The sequence below is a fragment of the Paramisgurnus dabryanus genome, chromosome 12 (assembly GCF_030506205.2).
Source record: "Paramisgurnus dabryanus chromosome 12, PD_genome_1.1, whole genome shotgun sequence".
Lineage (NCBI taxonomy): Eukaryota > Metazoa > Chordata > Actinopteri > Cypriniformes > Cobitidae > Paramisgurnus > Paramisgurnus dabryanus.
In genome coordinates this window covers 15,437,272-15,458,694 of record NC_133348.1, presented here as the reverse complement: position 1 = coordinate 15,458,694, position 21,423 = coordinate 15,437,272, and the positions used below count along the sequence as shown (strand labels likewise).

At 35.6% G+C, this 21,423-nt stretch overlaps 1 protein-coding gene across 2 annotated transcripts in view; it reads right to left on the bottom strand.

Annotated features, from left to right (window-relative positions):
- Positions 1-21,423, bottom strand: part of usta (uronyl 2-sulfotransferase a) — a 74,128-nt gene that overhangs the window by 10,766 nt on the left and 41,939 nt on the right. The window contains exons 2-5 of one of the 2 annotated variants that reach the window (XM_065255954.2): positions 20,886-20,929; positions 4,350-4,517; positions 537-616; positions 259-412 (exon numbers count right to left, since the gene is read on the bottom strand). In XM_065255954.2, the coding sequence (XP_065112026.2) occupies positions 259-412; positions 537-616; positions 4,350-4,517; positions 20,886-20,929 (446 nt within the window). The remainder of the gene's footprint in view (positions 1-258; positions 413-536; positions 617-4,349; positions 4,518-20,885; positions 20,930-21,423) is intronic. The other variant, XM_065255955.2, reaches the window with a different exon arrangement.

The window sequence follows — 21,423 nt, the reverse complement described above, 5'->3', positions numbered from 1 at the left end:
AATGAATAAATTTAGTTAATACCGTATGACCATTAAGCTATTGGTATCGGTGGACAAATTTTATATCAGTGCATCCATAAAACTTACGCACAGCACAAAAAAGCAAAAAAGAGGAAACCATTTCCAAGTATATCATATAATAAATAGAAACATGCATGCATTTGATAGAAGACATAGTTACTTAAATGTAAGGAAGTGATATAAGGAAGTGGGAATTAAAAACAGAGCAAAAGAAGAGATTTAAAGAGAGTTACTGACCAGATATCGCTCATCATCTTTCATCTGGGGTGTACGGATCAAGTGATTCTGCTCTCCTCTCCAGTCCCCAAAACGTCGGAAAAAGTAATTGGAGAGGAAGCGGTTAATGGGATCTCTGATGATGTTTATATATACAGGCTGATCTATTCTGAATCTAAGAAAGACAGAGACCAAGAGGATAAGCACAACGTCTGTCATTCATTTAATAACAAACAAAGTTTAACAGGATTCAAGCTTGGACCAAATAAATTCAGATAAATAAATCCTGATTTGCTTACCTTGTGAAATTAAGAAAGTGAACATGTCTCGTGTACAGAAAAGGCTGAGGAATAGTGCTAATGTTTCTCATCAAATCCACCTGGCAACAAATCCATACACAAACAAGCACATTAGAGAAACTAACCAGCATTAAAGCAATCAGGTCACATGTCCGCTGCACTTTTTTTACCAGCCCACCATTGCTTACATGGGTGGTATTGGTACAGTGGAAAGTTATTATGTCATCTTATGATGTTGACTTCTCATTACCTTAATGTCCCTTAATGAGGGCCATCTGTGGGTACAGTATGCTCTGATAAAGCCCATGTGGCCCCAAAATATACATTACAGTTTCATACACACAGGCATACTACAGACCACCATGTGGGGAAGGGTGATGTGGGCCTGGTGTGATAGGATGATGTGACAGAAATGTGGCTTTAAAGCCCTTAACAATACACATGGATGAAATTGGTAAATAGATCCCCACATCCTCATCAACCAACCTCATCAAAAGCTGTAAGAAGTGTAACAAGCTCTGGACTCAAGCTGGTGCCAAAAACTCTTATTACACATCTTTTATCAATCTCTAAATCCAAGCCAAAGCATACAACCCAAGTGCCCACACAGGCCTGTGGTAATGACATCACCTTAATGAGATAATTTCCTGTGCTGTAAGTTATGTGCACACAGAAGGGCCTGCACTGTACCACTTAAGTAAAGATATAGGTGGTGTTGGTGTGACCACATCATAAGCAACACTTTAGGTTGTGTGTTTATGTGGGAGAGCGTTGTTGGTTTGGTGTCTTGAAGCTAAAATTATAATTATAAAATAACACAAGAGTGCGACCAAATGCATAATTTACATAATTAGGCTCATTAGAGGCCTTTGATTTACAGTATGTATCAGTATAGAGCATGGGTCTTCAACAGGGGGTCCTTGGTGGTATAACCCAGGGTCCTCCAAATATTGTTTGAATGCAAAAAAATGTATGGAAAAATTAAAGTAGCCAACAATAGGCTAATAATAATAATATAAATTCCCCCAACATAATGTTTTCAGTTATATTAAAATGGTACACTGAAAAAAATTATTTTAAGGTTAGTGGTTGCAATAAATTTATTTAAGCTACATTTAAACGAAAAAAATAGATTTTTTTTACTTTTGTTTAAATGTAGCTTTAATAAATTGATTGCAACCACTTACCTTAAAAAAATGTGTAAATTTAATGAATAATTTTCTTCAGTGTGTATTCCAAAAATTATTATTCTCTTTGAGTCTTTTTAACGTAACCATAATAACCAAGTATGTATGATAAATAGTAATAAATACAGTCCTAACATGTACTGGGGGTCCCTGCTCCTCTTTTACATCCATTAAGGGGTCCCCAGCCTATAAAAGGTTGAAGACCACTTGTATAGAGTGCCACAGGGATGACATATTTTTGTAGGCCAACCCGGGAAGTTAGCGTGACACAGGCTCTTCATTACAGACCATTCATTTTTCCCATAGACTTTTGTATTATATAAAATAAGCTTGGTGTTACATGTTTTTGCCCAACAAGATAATCTTCACAGATAAACTCAACTTTTATCACCTTTGAAGTCTAAATTTGGCTTTTTATATTAAACACATTTACACTTCAAAATGTATAAAATTTCTATTCATCTGTGAAGATTAACTTGTTGGACAAAACGTGTTAGTGTCTTTAACTTTTGTTAAACACAGAGCTTATTTTTTGGGATAATTTAAAGTCTATAAATAAATGAATGTGCTTTTTTGCAAGGGAACTAGCTTCCCGCTAACTTCTGGGTTGGCCTACAAAAATATGACATCCCTGCGGCACTCTATTACATACTGTCTGAGAGGTTTCATGCAATATGCTTACAGTATGTGAAAAACTTCCTAAAATCATTCACTTCTGATGACAGCTGGCAATCTCTGGGACATGGGTGAAAGGATTTGAAATGAATGTCAAGTGAAGAAACCAAACAAAAAATGTTCCCCTCTCCTAACTTCATCCTGTTGTGCTCTTATTTTTAAGAAAACCTTCCAAGACTTGTTCTGGACCATCGCACCATTATGTGAACGTTATGAACATTTAATAGATAGATGATTCATTTGTACTTGTCTCTTTAAAAAAGCTTTTAAACAAAAAGAGACTACACTCCAAACACAAACCTTCTCTAAATGAGAGTTTTATGATCTTATTCTTTAGAGATATTTGCATTTATTTAAGAGACTCTGCAGATGCTTCAAGCCTGTGGATACTGCAGGTAATCAGTCATAATCACAGCTGTCAGCCAGAAAAAACAAAAACTACACCGCTTCACCCACAGAGAAAGTTATGTTAACTAATAATGAAAAGAGCCAACTGAATAATTAACAATTCCCTAAACAAGGCATTGAATGGTTTTATTAAATGATTAAACGTTACTTGTGTGTCAATGATCCCATGTAAACAAGGTTGTTTATTGGGTAATTTAAGATTTAACAACTTTTACTGGCAGTATAAAGAGTATACAAAGCATGTAACCAGTCAAACATCTGGACACACCTACTCGTTCTTTAATATTATTTTAATATTATGTTACTACTAAAATCTTTAAATAATATTAAAACTATGAAACAATAATTTAATAATAAAAAAACATTTTATATTTTAACTTCTTTAAAGTAGCCATGCTAAAACTAGTCACATACACAATGCAAGCAGCAGCATGACACTGATGTGGCACACATTTGACAGTATTCCATAGTATTTCTTTTTTCCAACTATGGAGGTCAATAGGTGCCGTCAATTATGTGGTTACAACCATTTCTGTAATTATCTACTTTTGTGTTAAAATTTTTTTTAAATTATGACAGAATTTCCATTTTTGGGTGAACTTTCCCTTTAAGTGCTGCCTTTAATTATATTTATGCATAAAGGCAGACGCTTTTATTCCAAATTGACTTACAGTTCATTAGCTATACATTTTTAATCAGTTTTTGTGTTCGCTGGGATTGAACCTATGACCTTTCGAGCAGCTAATGCAATGCTTTACCCGCATGTCAGTCCAATCATAGACATGGATGGAGTGAAAAGTACCTACAGTCTACATGAGATATCGAACATATTATATCCGTATAGGTGTTTGTTTAATGTACAATATACGTTTACATACTTATAAATGACATTCTATACGTTTTTGAAAACACATTTAAAATCACTTTGGCTTTTTTATCATCTTCCTGTTTTCCGCTCTCTACACAAACAAACACATAAGTCTTTTTAAGTAATGAAACCCTCATGTGTTCTGAAATTCAGATTCTTGTAAACATTTAATATTGGCTTTGAGTATTTACACCAAACCAACCCACTCACCAAATGTTATTCATATATCACTCGCATATAAAACAGTTTATTCTGGGATTATGAAAGGAACTATATACTGTCCAGGCTGAATTGTGAGTGTCCTCACCTCAACTTTCTCCACCTTTTTCCTATGTCCCTCTCTCTTCAGCTTGTTCAACAAACATATATGAGTGTTATTAATTAATCAACAACATTTATTTCAGTGTTCATAGGTTTAGCTGCGTGGAGGTGTGGTGATCTATCTCTACCCAAGAGGGATGACAGAATGTTTTCATTTCCTTTCCGCAAAGGAAGAAAGTGTGTGTTTTTCTCCACAATAAATGCCATTCGGATGCGTTTCATTGCCATTGGCATCCAGTGAGCATTTCCCTTGGCAAACAGCTTTGCTTAATTACATCAGCAAGTTCACATCTTAGTATGCTTTCCGTCTTAAGGTGCGATACAAGGCATTAGTTTACCCAGACACACACTCACCCATCCACTGACCTGCTCATGCTTTGTGAGTCTGGTTTTGTTATGAATGTCAGAGGAGACCAAGTTAAATTGATGCTTTTCTGCAAGTATTCTCAGCAGGAGAACCACCGTCCGACTTCCGCACTTGCCCACCCTGTTGTAGATCACCTGACTTGGGAATGGCAGCACCTAGAAACACACACACACACACACACACACACACACACACACACACACACACACACACACACACACACACACACACACACAGAAAGAGAGAAACACACAAATAAACATACAGTTAAGCTTGGTGCACACTGTGAGAATCCAGACACAATTTAGCTGTCTGGGACAAATTTTGAAATCCTAAAAGATTCCTGGAATCCTAGACTAAAATCTGCTGTTTTGATCCCTATTTTGACATGTTCACAGACAGCCGATTAATGAGCGCTGTGATCAAAATGATCCCCCGACAAAATTCTGGCAGTGTCAGAAATTTAGAGACACAATCATGCTGTGTGGCATCTCCCTACAACAACCGGCAGATTAAGAACCAATAGAAGCACAAAAGCCAATGATGCAATTAGTGCGACAACAACAGACCAATGCAGACAAATGTGGAAAGGAGGAAAGGAAAAGAAAGATAGAAAGAAAGAAAGGACAGATAAATAAGACGACAGAAGGAAGAAAGAAAGGATGGCATAAAGAAAGGACAGAAGAAAGGAATGAAGAAAGAAAGGATGGAAGAAAGAAAGAAAGAAAGAAAGGATGGAAGAAAGAAAGAAAGAAAGGAGAAGGAAGATAGGAAGATATGAAGAAAGAAAGGATGGAAGGAAGGAAGGACAGAAGAAAGAACGATTGGAAAAAAGAGAGGAAGATATGAAGAAAGAAAGAGAAAGGAAAGAAGGAAGGAAGGGGAAGGAAGATAGGAAGAAGGAAAGGACAGAAGAAAGAAAGATTGGAAAAAAGAAAGAAAAAATGAAAGAAAGAAAGAGAATGGAAGAAAGAAGAAAGATAGGAAGAAAGAAAGGATGGAGGGAAGGAGGACAGAAGAAAGAACGATTGGAAAAAAGAGAGGAAGATATGAAGAAATAAATAAATAAATAAATAAATAAATAAAGAAAGAAAGAAGGAGAAAGGATGGAAGGAAGGAAGGAAGGAAGGAAGGAAGGAAGGCGAAGGAAGATAGTAAGAAGGAAAGGACGGAAGAAAGAAAGGACAGAAGAAAGAAAGATTGGAAAAAAGAAAGAAAGAATGAAAGAAAGAAAGAGAATGGGAGAAAGAAAGAAAGGAGAAGGAAGATAGGAAGAAAGAAAGGATGGAAGGAAGGAAGGACAGAAGAAAGAACGATTGGAAAAAAGAGAGGAAGATATGAAGAAAGAAAGAAAGAAAGAAGGAGAAAGGAAGGAAGGAAGGAAGGAAGGGGAAGGTAGATAGGAAGAAGGAAAGGACGGAAGAAAGAAAGAAAGATTGGAAAAAGAGAAAGAAAGAAAGAAAGAAAGAAAGAAAGAAGGAATGGAAGAAAGAAAGAAAGGAGAAGGAAGATAGGAAGATAGGAAGAAAGAAAGGATGGAAGGAAGGAAGGACAGAAGAAAGAACGATTGGAAAAAAGAGAGGAAGATATGAAGAAAGAAAGAAAGAAAGAAAGAAAGAAAGAAAGAAAGAAAGAAAGAAAGAAAGAAAGAAAGAAAGAAAGAAAGAAAGAAAGAAAGAAAGAGAAAGGAAAGAAGGAAGGAAGGGGAAGGAAGATAGGAAGAAGGAAAGGACAGAAGAAAGAAAGATTGGAAAAAAGAAAGAAAGAATGAAAGAAAGAAAGAGAATGGAAGAAAGAAAGAAAGAAAGAAGAAAGATAGGAAGAAAGAAAGGATGGAAGGAAGGAGGACAGAAGAAAGAACGATTGGAAAAAAGAGAGGAAGATATGAAGAAAGAAAGAAAGAAAGTAAGAAGGAAAGGACGGCAGAAAGAAAGGACAGAAGAAAGAAAGATTGGAAAAAAAAGAAAGAATGAAAGAAAGAAAGAGAATGGGAGAAAGAAAGAAAGGAGAAGGAAGATAGGAAGAAAGAAAGGATGGAAGGAAGGAAGAAAGAACGATTGGAAAAAAGAGAGGAAGATATGAAGAAAGAAAGAAAGAAAGAAGGAGAAAGGAAGGAAGGAAGGAAGGGGAAGGTAGATAGGAAGAAGGAAAGGACGGAAGAAAGAAAGGACAGAAGAAAGAAAGAAAGATTGGAAAAAGAGAAAGAAAGAATGAAAGAAAAAAAGAGAATGGAAGAAAGAAAGAAAGGAGAAGGAAAATAGGAAAACAGGAAGAAAGAAAGGACGGAAGAAAGAAAGGACAGAAGAAAGAAAGATTGGAAAAAAAGAAAGAAAGAAAGAAAGAAAGAAAGAAAGAGAAAGGAAGGAAGGAAGGAAGGAAGGAAGGAAAAAGAAGAAAGAAAGAAAGGACAGAAGAAAGAATGGAAGGAAGGAAGAAGGATCTTACAGTATATAATAAATATAAGATCATTCTGATGTTTTTAGTCACTACATAATTTCAAAATTTCCATTTATGTCATTTCATAATTTTGATGACTTAATAGAATTATTCTAAAATGTGGAAAATAGTGAAAAATGAGTAGGCGTCTGAGCTTTGTTTTTGGTATTGAATATGTATGATAAGGCTGATTTACAACTAAGGCTTTTTGCCAACACTATCACTTTTGACTCCCTCTCTGTTGTTAATACCTAAACAACACCTCCTCCTGTCATGTCCCCACATTGCCTTTAATTATTTTATCGCTCTCACAGACTCAGGGTTCAGAACTGTGCTCTCTCCCAAAATAACAAATACTGTTCAAGTTCACAGAGAATGCCCTCTTTTCAGCTCCCTCTCTCCTGCACACAGACATAAGAGGCCTTGTCTTAGCCCAGCTGCCTTTAAAATTCATCCTCAACCCTTCTCCTTCAGTCACTCTCCATTTATCTCTCTCTCCATTCGTCTGCTATCCTCTTATCCTCATCTTTCCATATGAACATATTCACACTTCTATACCTGTATGTCTTCTTTAAACATCCTCATCACTATACTGCACTACAAGGAAACGGCTGCTTGTACTGTACAGTATGCTTTCCTATATTATTATCCAAAATACTGTGATACTGTATATACACTATTTCTCAAAGTAGCTACAGATGTGGCCTTTAAAAACGCGCGTTTTCTCCCGCGGCATTCGCCAAATCGTCTCGCGGAGTCACGCAGAATTCTGCAAGTGTTTTCGGGGGGGCTACTTTCCCTTTTCCCTCAATGTGTTTCGCTTCACAGAAAATCCACCAGGTGGCGCATAAAAAACTACATTTTTATATGCGTTGTCATTGCGGTTGTTTCCAGAAGTTAATAAGGGCATTGCTGAATATTTAATATTTCTATTAAAACAGCAAAGTGAGGTCAACCCCTTCTTGCCAGCATAACAGCGCATACATATATTAAGATGACTGTACGTGCAATGGGCATTTATACTAAGTGCAACAAAGAATTTAGTGTGAGCCTAATACCCTTAACTCTATTTACAATGAATATCTTAATTATTTGTGTTGTCGAATTTTGACACCGTTTCATTGTTTGTTTATAATATTAATAATTATGTCCGTTTTTCTAAAAGTATTAATATTTTAAAGAGATTCATGTGGTATAAAAATACATGTTTTAAAGTTAAAAATGTTGTAAAAATATATTAGTATTATTGTTCTTAATATATTAAGAACAATAATATGACACTTGTATATTGCGCTAAAATGCTATACATATGGAAAGAGGAATTCTTCTCAACCACCACCAATAAAGTAAAAAAAATATTCTTTAGAAAAACGGCGTTTAAACCCACGCAGAGCGAACAAGAAAACATGGGCCTATGCTTACATACTGTACAGTGGGCATATGATATCTTTATTTAGTTTTACATATTTAAAACTTTAATAATACCTTTCTTGCGCATATAGGCAGTCAGAGTTATGATTTTTTTTAATCCTTTCAGCCGTTATTCATAACAATAAAAATATTTTTCAGTGGCTTTGTAAATATATTACTAAAATAATGGATTAAAGTAACTTTATAAAATCTCTTAATGTCACTTATGTATTTTTTAGTTGGTCAAAACAAAATAAATGGCTAGAAATAGAACAGACATTTTAATTAAAAATGTACATATATTATAGGCGTATATTATCCTTGTTATTATTGTCCTTCCAGATATCTTATCTCAGACGTTCGCAGTCAACACTTTTAAAACTTTTTTATATAAAATCTAATTTATAAATTAAAAAACAAAGTTTTAAGTTAAGACAATAATAAATATGTTTATTTTTATTGAAAGAAAAACGTAGAAAATGTTATTATGGGTATAGTTGATGCAAATAAAGTGTGCAGTATACAAAAAATGCAAACAAATTATTTCTAAAAGTGGCAAGATTTTAAAAAGATAAAGGTGGTATAAAGAAAGACATGAGAAAAGTAGAGGTATGCAAAAGAGCACAGTTTAGTTATTGTTAATTAAAGCGGTTTTATACACCTTTGTTTGAATTGACAAGCATTTTATTCGCCACTTTCAACACATTTTGTGATTCATTTACTGATTTATTACAGAAAATTGTTGTCAGAAGCAAAGCTATTGTACAAAGCATCTTTATATGTATGTTTTAAAGTTAAAAATGTTGTAAAAAATATATTAGTATTCTTTAATTTAAGAATAACAATATGATACATTTATATTGCGCTAAAATGCAATATACATTATTCTGCAAGCAATATAAATTATTCTCAACCACCACCAATAAAGTGTAAACATTATTCTTTAGAAAAAAACGGCGTTTAAACCCGTGTTGCGTGGAGCGAACAAGAAAACATATGCTTACATGCTTATTCGGCATATGATATCTTTTTTATTTAGTTTTACAGTTTTAAAAGTGGCAAAAAAGTTCTTAAAATCTAATGAATACTGGTTTTGTAAAATGTATATAACTGCAGATGCGTGCGTGGGATCCGGGCAGGTATCATTTTCCTCCAGACCTTGACGCATGGTCGCGGGAAGGCGAGAAATATATTTTTTTTTAAGTTAAAATATTTTGCACAATTGATATATTACTTATGAATATTTTAGGAAATTATTTTTGACACACGTAGGTTATTACGTGTATTTTGGATTTTAATTTCATTACTGTGCCTATCCGTGGCCTCATCCGAGCGCACTTTCTCCGCCTTGCATCTTTTGAAGACATTGGTATGCAGCAGCACCATGACCCAGAAAAGACTCACACACCTTTCCCTGATGCATGCCCACACAGAAATACTGAACTCCCTGGATATTAGTCCTCTAGCTCATGAGAGACTTTGGAATCTCTATTATACAACCGGCGCAATTCGCGAGGCGAGTTTTTTCTGTTCGAGTAAAGAGCGCGTTAATAATATGCGTATTAACGGAATGACAACGCGGGTTTGTTTATTACATGGATGCGCAGCAGCACAAAAACGCTTTTTAATATATAAAATTAAAGGATTAAAATGTAACAGATTATTATTGAGTCTCTTGGACATAAATGATGACCAATTATGAGACGTTAGAAGGCTTAAATAGCTGCTTCATCTGTAGCTAAGTAAATAAATGCTTTGCTTTAAACAAATGCATCTACTTTTAAATGTTTTTTTTTTTTTAAATGCTACCCAACGGATTTATTGTATATAATGACTCTGCACCTGTAGATATGGTGAGATGAGAAAACATTTTAAGTAATGCTTTTAAAAAAAACATTTCGCTGTCCAAGTGCTGAAATGGCTCTCCACACGTTTGTAAATTCTTTATCTTTTGTTTGTAACAAATAAAGTATTTTTACAGTACAAACCTTATATAAAGCCTATTCTAAAAATGTAATTATACACCATGTTTTTCTTTATAAAAGTATACAATATCAGAACTAAACCCATTATTATTTTTGTTCAAATTATGAATTATTTATATGTTTAAAAAAGACAGTAATAGTACTATTTAGTAAAAAAAGATCTATATAAAAATATACTAGGTATGTTAATGTGAGAATATTTTACATCTGTTAATCGACGTGTGATCTTAACTTAAAAACGAAAGTAAAATATGTTCGTCCGCATGGACATTGAAAACTGTGAAGTTTAATTAATATTATATGTTGTTATAATATTATATGTTGTATGTAAATTGTAACGAAAGTAATTCCCCCTGGGATAAGTATTTTTGCTTCTGAATAGCGCATATTCATCTGAGAACTGATGATGTCTGTGTGTTTCAGACCCTGGCTGTGTGCCCTGAAGTGTATGACAATAAAGTAGTAAATCTCAATGTATTTATTTTTAAAATGTATTTTAAATAGGCCTATAGGCTCATAGGTTTTTTGGTTAAAAAAATTCACAGCACCCCTTGTTCAAAATGACTTCCAGCGGCCCTGCCTTGACGCTTTGTGTGTTCGACTTTAAATGGTGCGGCGCTGACTGGTCGGCGTATGACATCAGAGTACCGCGAGAGCAAAGGTAAAGTCGGACCATTTGTAACATTTCGACTTGCTCTCGCGGTACTTTAATGTCTTCGTTGCCGAACTGTCTGCGCAGCGCCACATAGAAACGCCCTTTGACTCTTTAAGGCAAAGTACCAGCAACATGAGAAGTGGTGGCACGCAAAAGAAAGTGAAGGTACGCAGTACGCTAAAATATAAAGTGTCTGTACTGCGAGCACTGGTTAAGTTATTTACATCGTGTGTTGCTCTTTCACCATTGTGCACCCGCGCACTCGCTCTGTAGTTTGTAGCTCGCGCTCCGGCTTCGATAAACAATGCCCGTTTCTCAATACCAAGTAGGGGAGAGTGGGGCAAAGTGAGCCAGTGGGTAAGTTGACCCACCCCCTTTATCTAGGCAACCATACAGATTTGTAGCCGTGTGACCACAAATACAGGTAGCAACCATAATTTATATTTGGCTATGTTAAAGAGAAGGACAAATTAAAGAGTTATGATTAAAGTATGATTTAAAAAAAAAAAAAAAAGTTTTTATCCTATCAAAGTAAAATGTATACATACCAGGTATAATGGCTGTTATGTCAAAGTAGATTTATCCAGGTCTAAATATTTATACCATAAATATTGGTGATAGGCTAATGTATAAAACCATGTGAATGATTTAGCTAAAGATTAGCCTGAATTACTAAGCTAGGCAGTTTCCCAAAACGGTGGCTGTGGGGCAAAGTGAACCAGATGGGGTAAACTGAACCAGGGGTTCAACCCCACCATGAGGCACTGTAACCATTGAACATGTTTCATAACAAAAAGAGCCTAGGTTATATCAACATATGTCAAATTAAGTTACCTGATATCCACTTAATTTTATAAGTTATAAACATTCATTTAAAATAACATACAGCGTATGTATTAGGCCTATTTGCTTAAATTGCATTTTAACAAAGAAACTGCAAGGGTTGAAATTAAAACCCAACGCGATGGTGAAAACTGGATAAACCGGTTTTCTTTTGATTCCCTGATGATGAGGTGATCGATTAGCATTGGGGGTTGGCAAAGAATTGGCAGACCTAGGGGTGGTTTTTAATTTCTTGACTCTGTGTCACTGGTAGCTGCTAAAACAAGCAGCTAAACCATGTACAATTAATTACATTTTGGAATTAACTTCCTTCATGTCTTTTTATTTATACACTGTAAAAAATATTTTCTGAATTTTTAAGTAGTTAGCATTAAATATGTTTACAAACAATTGGTTTACAAACTCTGGGATGTTTGTGATTATCATCATTCAGAAAAGTGCTGCTTGTGTTTAGACTTGTGTTTTACGTGATTAAATCATGAAGATTACATTAGTTTCTTTTCAGTGTAGAACAGTTTGTAATCAAAATGCAAAAATATAGTATATTTATAAACATCGCTGAAACAAAGAGTGAATTAAAATTAAAAAAGTAATAAAGTTAAAGCTGCTGATAATTTTGTTTATATTTACTAGCCTTTTCTGAGTGAAAAATGTTTAGATTTTGTTAAGTAGCCTAAATCCTACTCCAATTTATTTCAGTGTGGGTTTCTCATTTTTATCAGCTTTCTTTTGCTTTTCAAAGGGCCGTCTACCTTTGCTACCGCCAGTGCTTTAATGTGGGCCGGTAGGCGCCAGTACTCAGTACCGCCACTTCCAAATATAGCTCTTGCGTACCACCACCTCTCCCTGCGCCCAGAACGTACTTCTAGCGTACCAGAACGCTCATTTGCACATCTGTTTAAATCAGAGGCTTAATTTAATCCTTTGGCTGCGCTGCCGCTTTTCAAAGCGCCCTTCACAATGCAAGCTACCTAATTCGTCCCACCGAGAGCAGAGACTACATTACCCATACACCTTTGAGTTTTACAAGTTAAAAGCGCATGCGTAGCTTTTGCTGCTGTCAATAGGCTTGTTCGACTTCATGCGGCGCCCCGAGAATCGACAGCCAGAAGACGTCACAGTATCGCGAGAGCGAGGCGAAATATGATTTCTTGAATCATTCTCGCGGTACTCTGACGTCATCCGGCTGTCGGTTCTTGTGGCGCCGCATGAAGTCGAACAAGCATAGTGTTAACAACGTGGTTTGGAGAGGTGTGTGAAACGCGCAACCATAGCTGCTCTGTTAAAATGAAAATACAATGAATACTTAATATGCCCTCCTGGTTTTAGACTCTGAGGAGTAAAAGAACAAGGCCAGAATCAGAGGACTCTCGCTGGCTGACATCCCACCAAGCCAGAATGATATCGCTGCAGGTACCCTTTTGTAGGTACTACGTGACAATCTCTGCTGTCGCGGCTGTCAGCTTGGTTCCCCTCGACGCAACTTCGGATTTCCTCAGACGATGTGCAGTGTAAAAACATTATTGAAATTGTATTATACATACTTGCTAAACTACAAGTGAACAAAATTTCAATGAATTTGAACGACGTGCACAGGAGTTTTATCACCCGCAAAATGGAAAACAATGGGACAAAATAAAGTGATGACTTTCGAGTTTCAAATGGCCAATATTTTGTTATTCTTGAACCCATAGACATGGTCTTGGTGTCCAGAGAGTATCTTTGCCCGACAGCGACAATATGTTATTAAAAAATAAATTACATCATTATGGATAAATGAGTGCTTGCAGAATATACATATTTGAGAATGCTTATCAGTACTTTTTTGTTTCTTTAACTTTAAAGATGAATATTCTTCTTTAGAGATGGGCAATTTTCAGCAATAGCACATTATATTCAACATTTTGAGCTCATAAAAAAGATTTTTCGCTTATTTAAATGATTTTTTTTATGTTTTTATGCACGTTTAGTTTTGGTGCAATTTCATCAAAAGCTTATAATTAGGAAATACACACAACACGCTTAACGTATATTTTCTATATGTTAAAAATTTTGTAAAAATTGCGTATTCTTATATAATAAGAATAACAATATGATACATTTATATTGCGCTCAAAATGATTTAGAAATGGAAAAAGGAATTCTTCTCAACTGAGTGCTTGCAGAATATATAGGCTATATTTGAGAATGCTTGTCAGTACTTTTTTGTTTCTTCAACTTTAAAGATGAATATTCTCCTTTAGAGATGGGCAATTTTCAGCAATAGCACATTATATTCAACATTTTGAGCTCATAAAAAAGATTTTTCGCTTATTTAAATTACTTTTTTATGTTTTTATGCACGTTTAGTTTTGGTGCAATTTTATCAAAAGCTTGTAATTAGGAAATTCACACAACATGCTTAACGTATATTTTCCATATGTTAAAAATGTTGTAAAAATTGCGTATTCTTATATAATAAGAATAAAAATATGATATATTTATATTGCGCTCAAAATGATTTAGAAATGGAAAAAGGAATTCTTCTCAACTACCACCAATAAAGTTTTAAAATTCTTCTTTAGAAAAACGGCATTTAAACCCACGTGCACCGAACAAGAAAACGTATGCTTACATACAGTCCGTGTATGATATATTTTTTATTTAGTTTTACATATTTTTATTTATATGCATTTAATAATAGTCTACCGTAAGGTCATAATGTACACACTGTTAAAAATGATTCAGTGGCTTTGTAAATATCTCTAAAATAAATGATTAAAGTAACTTAATAAAATCTCTTAATGCAGTTATGCGATTTTTTTAGTTGGAAAATAAATTACTTAAAATAGAACAGATATTTTGTGTAAAATGTACATATATTATTTGATGTATACGCCTTAATAATATAAGTATTACATTTACAGATTATTTTAGTCAATATATTTAAAAAGGTCAGAGTAATATATTTAAGTTTTTTAAACTGTAATAATTGCATATTTCAAATTATTATTATTTCTATTTGACATCAAAAATGTGTAAGTTTTACGCCTAACTTGAAGTATGAATTACTTATATTTTCACATTGATATTATTTGAGTAAATGTAGGCAAAAAATAAATTAATAATAAGTAGAAAAAATGTCAATTTTAAACAATCACATAGCCAACGGTTTTTAATCAGCAACAAAGAAACTGCACATTTTGCCGATGACAAACACCTCAGAAACTCCTCCAATTTATGAATATTTACACTCACAATATGATTTTATTTCCTTAGTACAAAAGTATAACATATTATACAAATTCTCAGTGAAATGTATTAAACACCAATGCATACTTTTTATCGTGTTTCATACCATGTAAATGGAAACATGATAATATAAAAAGTAGCCTACTGTTCAGTAATGCAGAAAAGTGCAACACAACCATGTTAAAGCTATTAAAACGTTCAGATGCAAAAATGAACTAAATGTAAAATTAGATAAACTAGTTAATGATATTGCGTAAATGCGCTCGGTCTCTTCAAAGGTCTTCGCGAATTATTTTGTTATAAGACTCGATTATCATACATCACGTCTCTTCTACTGTAAGTACACGGAAAAAATAAGACAAATGATGCGCGTTAGAGTCGGATTTTTATGAAGAATATGTGACTGTTTATGTAACTGACAAAAGAAAACTTCGCCAACAAAATGTTTGCCAAAAAGCATGCATTTGTATGACATCAAAGTCTATCGCCTAAACATTGATAATCCGTGTCATGTTACTTCAATATCATACAGTATACGCTAAGCATGAAGTCGAGCACACACATTGTCGTCAGTATGGCCTACATGAAACACGCCTGCCCTCTACAGGTTTTTATATTTCCTGCGTCCCCCACCGAACTCCCCTTCTGCGGGATCTCGCAGAATTTCGGAAGTCTCCGCGGCATTCTGCTCTCAGAAACGCGCATTTTTAAAGGCCACATCTGTATAAGTACAGAACATATGGTTAGACCATTGGTCTCAAACTCCAGGCCCGTGGCCCATTTGCTGCCTGCCCTCCCCCTCTACACGGCCCACATCACCTTTCGACAATATAACATAATCTGGCCGCAGAAAGATTTTTATTCACTTTGTTTTATATTCATTTGATTTAAACGTTTTATGGTTCGTTCACATGACGCGTCTAACAACGTGTGTTAAAACAAGTCAAGGCGTTTTTTTTACTTTCCAAAATACTCGGAAGGTCATATTGTACTTTGTTGAATGTTAAAATTGTTCTGCCGCCCTCCGATGAAATGTCAATCTCAGAAATGGCCCAAACCAGTCTCAGTTTGGGACCCCTGGGTTATGGTGCATTCACACCAGCCGCGGTAGAGGCGGCAAAAATGCGCTATTTGCGCGTAGTTGGACGCCTGAACATTTTGAGTTTACTCGCTTCATTCGCGCGTGAAATTCTAGTCATTCGAGACATTCACACGGAAATTCTCGTCGGGGGGGGCTTCTGGAACTCTGCTGAGACTCGCTTCCTGTAATCACGTCACTACTGCAGCAAGGTCCTGATTGGTTAATGCGGCGTGGAAATCCGCCAAAGTTCAGATTTTTCAACTCGTGCGTTTCCCGCGGCAACACTCAATTCGCGCGTTCCACGCCACAGGATGCCTATTTGCGTCTTTCCATTGACTTAACATGTAAATCACTTGCGCTTGCCGCCTCTACCGTGTCTAGTGTGAACCCTGCGTTAGACTATCATGGTTCTGACATAGCTGCTGTATTTTAAGGTTGTGTGTGTGTGCGCGCGTGCATGTATGCATGCGTGTCTTTTTGTATGTATATGGTGTTATCTGAGCCAGCAAAAAGTAAATTTTTTGCTAAATCTGTAAACTTCTGTTGAGAATTTTGTGTTTATAGAGCCCAAGTTTGTTTATCCACAGCTGTGAGATGTTAAAACTGGTTGTTATCATTGCTGGCTTGGGGTCTCTTTGGAACTATGAGGGAGTAAAAGCTACCAAAAAAAAGGCTTGCAAACAGTACAGATCCACGCTAAATATTATTGCAGTAAACTAGATTTACAGGGACGTCCTGGTCCATTAGGGTTAGATTTATATACATGCACACATTAAACTGGACTTTATTATTATTATTATGTAACATTCAGAAAGTCAAATTTTTCAAATTTTTCTTGTTTGCTTTATGTTGTAAAAGACAGGCCTACTGTATATCCGTTGTGCTTTGTGGTGTACTTATGTAGTTCTGCGTATAATGTATGTAATGTATACATTTGCTTATTATGTTTGAATCCACATATGCTTTTAGCATTTTAGAGAACAAAACATTTTTGGATCAAAATGTCTGCAAAATGACTATGTGAGTGTAAATACATACAGGTAAAACAGATATTTCTGTAAAGTCTTTATAATAAACACCTCTAAACTACATGCCTATTTAGGAGATCTTTGCGAAGCTTTCAAGTAGTACATGCTTGCTCCTTAATAAAACCAGACACAATAAAACAGTTTGTCTTCCATTATGAAATCAACCCTAAAACACTTTCATCCAACACTGGTCTGTTTGGGTCTTTAGGTTCCTTCCCCTATTTTGTGTTGTCTGTATCAGACAGCTGCTCACACAGTCTCATCTTTGTCTTTATTTGTGGCTCAGACTCAAAGAGCTTCAGGCTTACACAGTTCAGTGAAAAAACTATCTATCTATCGACTTCTCTTTTACACCAGGTCCTGGTCACACCTTTTAGGCTTTTTACAATATTATCATCTAAGTCAAGAAGTTAGAAGACATCTCTATTAAAATAAATAGCTTCTTCAAAGGCCATTTTCACTCTGGTCAGTAGCCAACTGCATTGAGTAGATTACACCAATTAGCTACAACATTGCTACCGGGGTGAAAGGTCGTGAGAGATTAAAATGATGGAGATAATTTAAAACCACACCATCCACCATCCTTCCGGTTCAATGGACATCAGCAAGAGGCCCAGACTAATATACAGTCACAAGATTCCAGAATTCCTAAATAAGCCGCTTGTGAACACACACACACAGTTCCCAATGCAATCCATGAATCACTCCAGCATGACAGCAAGTCTTTAAATAATTTGATTTTAGTTCAATACAGAGACATACAGACTACAACAATCTAAACGAGTAAATGTAGTGTACCAGCAGGGTGCGATTGGTGAAAAAAATCAGGGAGGGAGTTTTTCAAAAATTCTAATTTATGAAAATAATTGTTGAACTACAGGCTTATATTGACTATTCAATGTATCAAAGGAAAACACACCGTTTTTCAATATTTTACTATTTTTTACCTCAACTTAGACAAATTAATACATATCTTTTTTCAATGCGTGCACTTAGCCTTTGTACAGCGCGTGGTGAATGTGTTAGCATTTAGCCTAGCCTCATTCATTACTTAGGATCCAAACACTGCCATGTTTTTCCTATTTAAAGGCTGTTATAGGAGTAGTTACACAAGTCAGTGTGGTGGCACAAAATAAAACGTGGCGATTTTTTAAGCGGATAAAAAATGAGAACTATATTGTATGGCGGAAGAGCACTAAGTTTGCCACATTTTGTTTTGTGCCACCATACTTACTCGTGTAACTACTCATGTAACCATCTTTAAACAGGAAAAACATGGAAGTGTTTAGTGGCTTCTAAATTCCTCCCTGTTTGGATCCAAAGGAATGAATGGGGCTTGGCTAAATGCTAACACATTCATGATACACTGTACAAAGACTAAGTGCACACTGAATAAAGATAGGTATGTATTCATTCATCTAAGTTGAAGTAAAAACATAGTAAAATATTGAAAAACGGTGGTGTTTTCCTTTAAGCTATTTCTTGTAACTGTTGGAATAAAATATTTATAGAAATGTAATGAGTCCTACTCGCACCCGACGAGATTTGAATCGGACGCTCTAACAAGAAGGCTAAAGATATTTTTGTAATGGCAAAGCAACATTAAAACACATTTAAATACACATAAAAACTGAAGAAACCTTAAGGGAATTGAAACAAGAGTACATTCTGTCTTAAGCATGTAGTGACAAGTGCATGTTGGCCTTTTGGTACTCTCATATTAAGAATAATCTGTTCTGTAACATATGGGTATATAATGACTCATTTTTCAGCAAGTCTCTGTAGAAACCATAGACGAACCACAGTGATGGCCTCAACCCTACTATTATGAAATACAGCAAACGTTTGTCTTCTGAGTAAACCCAGCTGAAACGTTCACTCTGTTTAACCTATTCTACAGACTGCGTGTAATGACACTGGATGTACTCATCCAAAATCAAGCTTGTCCTTTCAATTCAATCTATTTTTCCGACAAATACAAATCAAGTGGTTTTCCATTGTAGGAAGTGCTGATAAGCTGACCAGCTGTGTGTTGGGTCACAGCAGACGACTTTTACATTCATTTGAAATGCTATCTGATGACCACAGCAGCTCTCCTTAAGTAAATGGTATCCCTCTGGACAAATCGTCTGCTAAACTTCCTAAGGACTCATGAAATCAGAAAAATGTTGTTGCTAGTGTACGTACATCTAAAAGTTAATACTTTTACCAGATACGAAGAGCTCAAATGCAAAATCTGCTAAACGCCACCGCCGTCAAAAATGAGATCATGATGTTGACCAAATTCTCTCAGCACGTATTATACGTTTATCAAATACTTATTCCCGGCCTCAGGCCCTTCAGAAAAACCAGTGTGTTAGCTGAATCCAATGAATGCTACAATGATTTTTCAGTTCTCTAAATGCACAGGAAAATCCCATAAACAACGTCACGCGTATGTTGGATTATAATTGTCAAGCTGCAAGAGTTTTTACCCGGTTAAAGGAAAGTTACAGAATATATTTAGAAACTTACAGATTTTTTTAACCTTTTACCTTTATTCAGAATTAAGGACAGTGAAGAGTGATTGGAGAATTTTAGGAGATTTTTGGTACTTAGAGGGTTTTGCTGTGGAGGACAGTCAAATTTGTTATATGAAATGAAGGGGCATTTGTGAAAATAAGGCATTTTAATAACTGACTAATAACCTTTACATTGCCACTAAAGTGAAATTACTGAACCAAAAAATAAGAGCCTGACAAAAAAATGCTAATTTACAATAAAACATGTCAGACACCCTTAAAGGGTTTTGCATATGAGCTTTTTATATATTAACTTAAAATTTAAGCCCGCATGTACACTGCCACTGACTCAATGTTTTTCCCTTTTAGTGGCACAGATCGGATTTGACCCATGGACGTGAAAGTAGGAAAAAAGCACGTAACCGGACAGAATGGATATTCCCATGTCAAGGCATGTGGTGCTCATTGAAACTGCGACACTGGCAAATTACGTGAACTCAGGTGGACACCACCCGCGATCACATGACTCTTCTTAGCAGCGCATTGGAGGATGACAGCTCCACTTAGTTGAGTAATGTTGACGTTTTAAGGTCTTGTTACAGAAATAAAGCTCTTTAATCTTGTATAATCATTTTGTCTGTGTCTATTGAATACTTCCTCTGTGGTTTAAGCTGTTCCGCGTCAGTATGTCTACCTTGAATTGTTTTGCCAAGTGTTTAGTGTAAATGCTTATATCGGATACGAGATGCTTTTAAAAGATGATGTAAGCAGGGCGTAAAAAAATTGGATACAGGCAACAAATCAGAATCGAGAATCAAGATCTGCAGTGTAAATCTAGTCTAAGAGACATGCACACATTTTTGACCCATGCATCACTCGCTAAAATAAGAATCTCCTTGCCCTTTGAGTTATACAGTACAGTAAATACCACCTGTCACCGACTTGCAGCACTAGCCATTAAAACATACTTTTAGCTAGGCAGCAAGGTAAACTAAAACTAAGACTATTTTTAAAAAAGGAAAAGCTCTCTGACATGTCCTGTTTCAACAGGAAATGCATGAACACAGGAAAAAAAATTTTTCTGTCAAACCACTTCACGAACTCTTCAAATGTAAATGTTTATGGATGTTTGCGAGTCTCGGTTTGTGCACCCGAGTATTTGACCTTCCAGTCACTGTCAAATCTGAGGAAATGAGTTTAAGCCAAACAATATGTTTTGGTATGATTTCCTATGCAGTATGAGAAGGTTAAAATAACAGGAAAATTGCAGAGAGGAATGTTCCATCTAGTAAATTTTAAACTGGAGGAAAACAAGACTGAAATAAAAAAAGCCTGACGGGTCAATGCACTTACCCTCGGTGCAGGGGGTCCGTGGTCATCAACAAAAGTGGATTCTCCTGTAAAGACAAATGCCATTATGAGTTGCTTACATAAAACTTTTGTTATTTAATAAAACAAGACAGCAATGCATTATGTGAAAATATTTTTTTGGGGATACATACACACAAAACTATGTTTTAAAATGAAAAAGATTCATACCAGCGTAACAGTTATGTCTAAACCGCTGCGATCTGCTGAATAAATAACTCATCCATCAACACGGACCTGCTATATTTCTCAGCTATCTTCAACTTTCTCAGTATGAGGTAAGAAAGATGAACTGGACATTCGAAGAAAGAAATGCTTTCTCATCTTTTGAGTAGAAAGTCACATCTAGTTTTGCCACAGATCAATCACAAACCATGAAAAGGTAACATGCACAACACTAAAGTAAATTTATACTTCTGGGGAAAATCTACGATGTACCCTATGCCTGTGTTTCCCAACCAGTGGGTTGGGGCCCACAGGGGGGCATCAGCAGATTTTCCAGGGGGCCTCAAGATGACTTAAA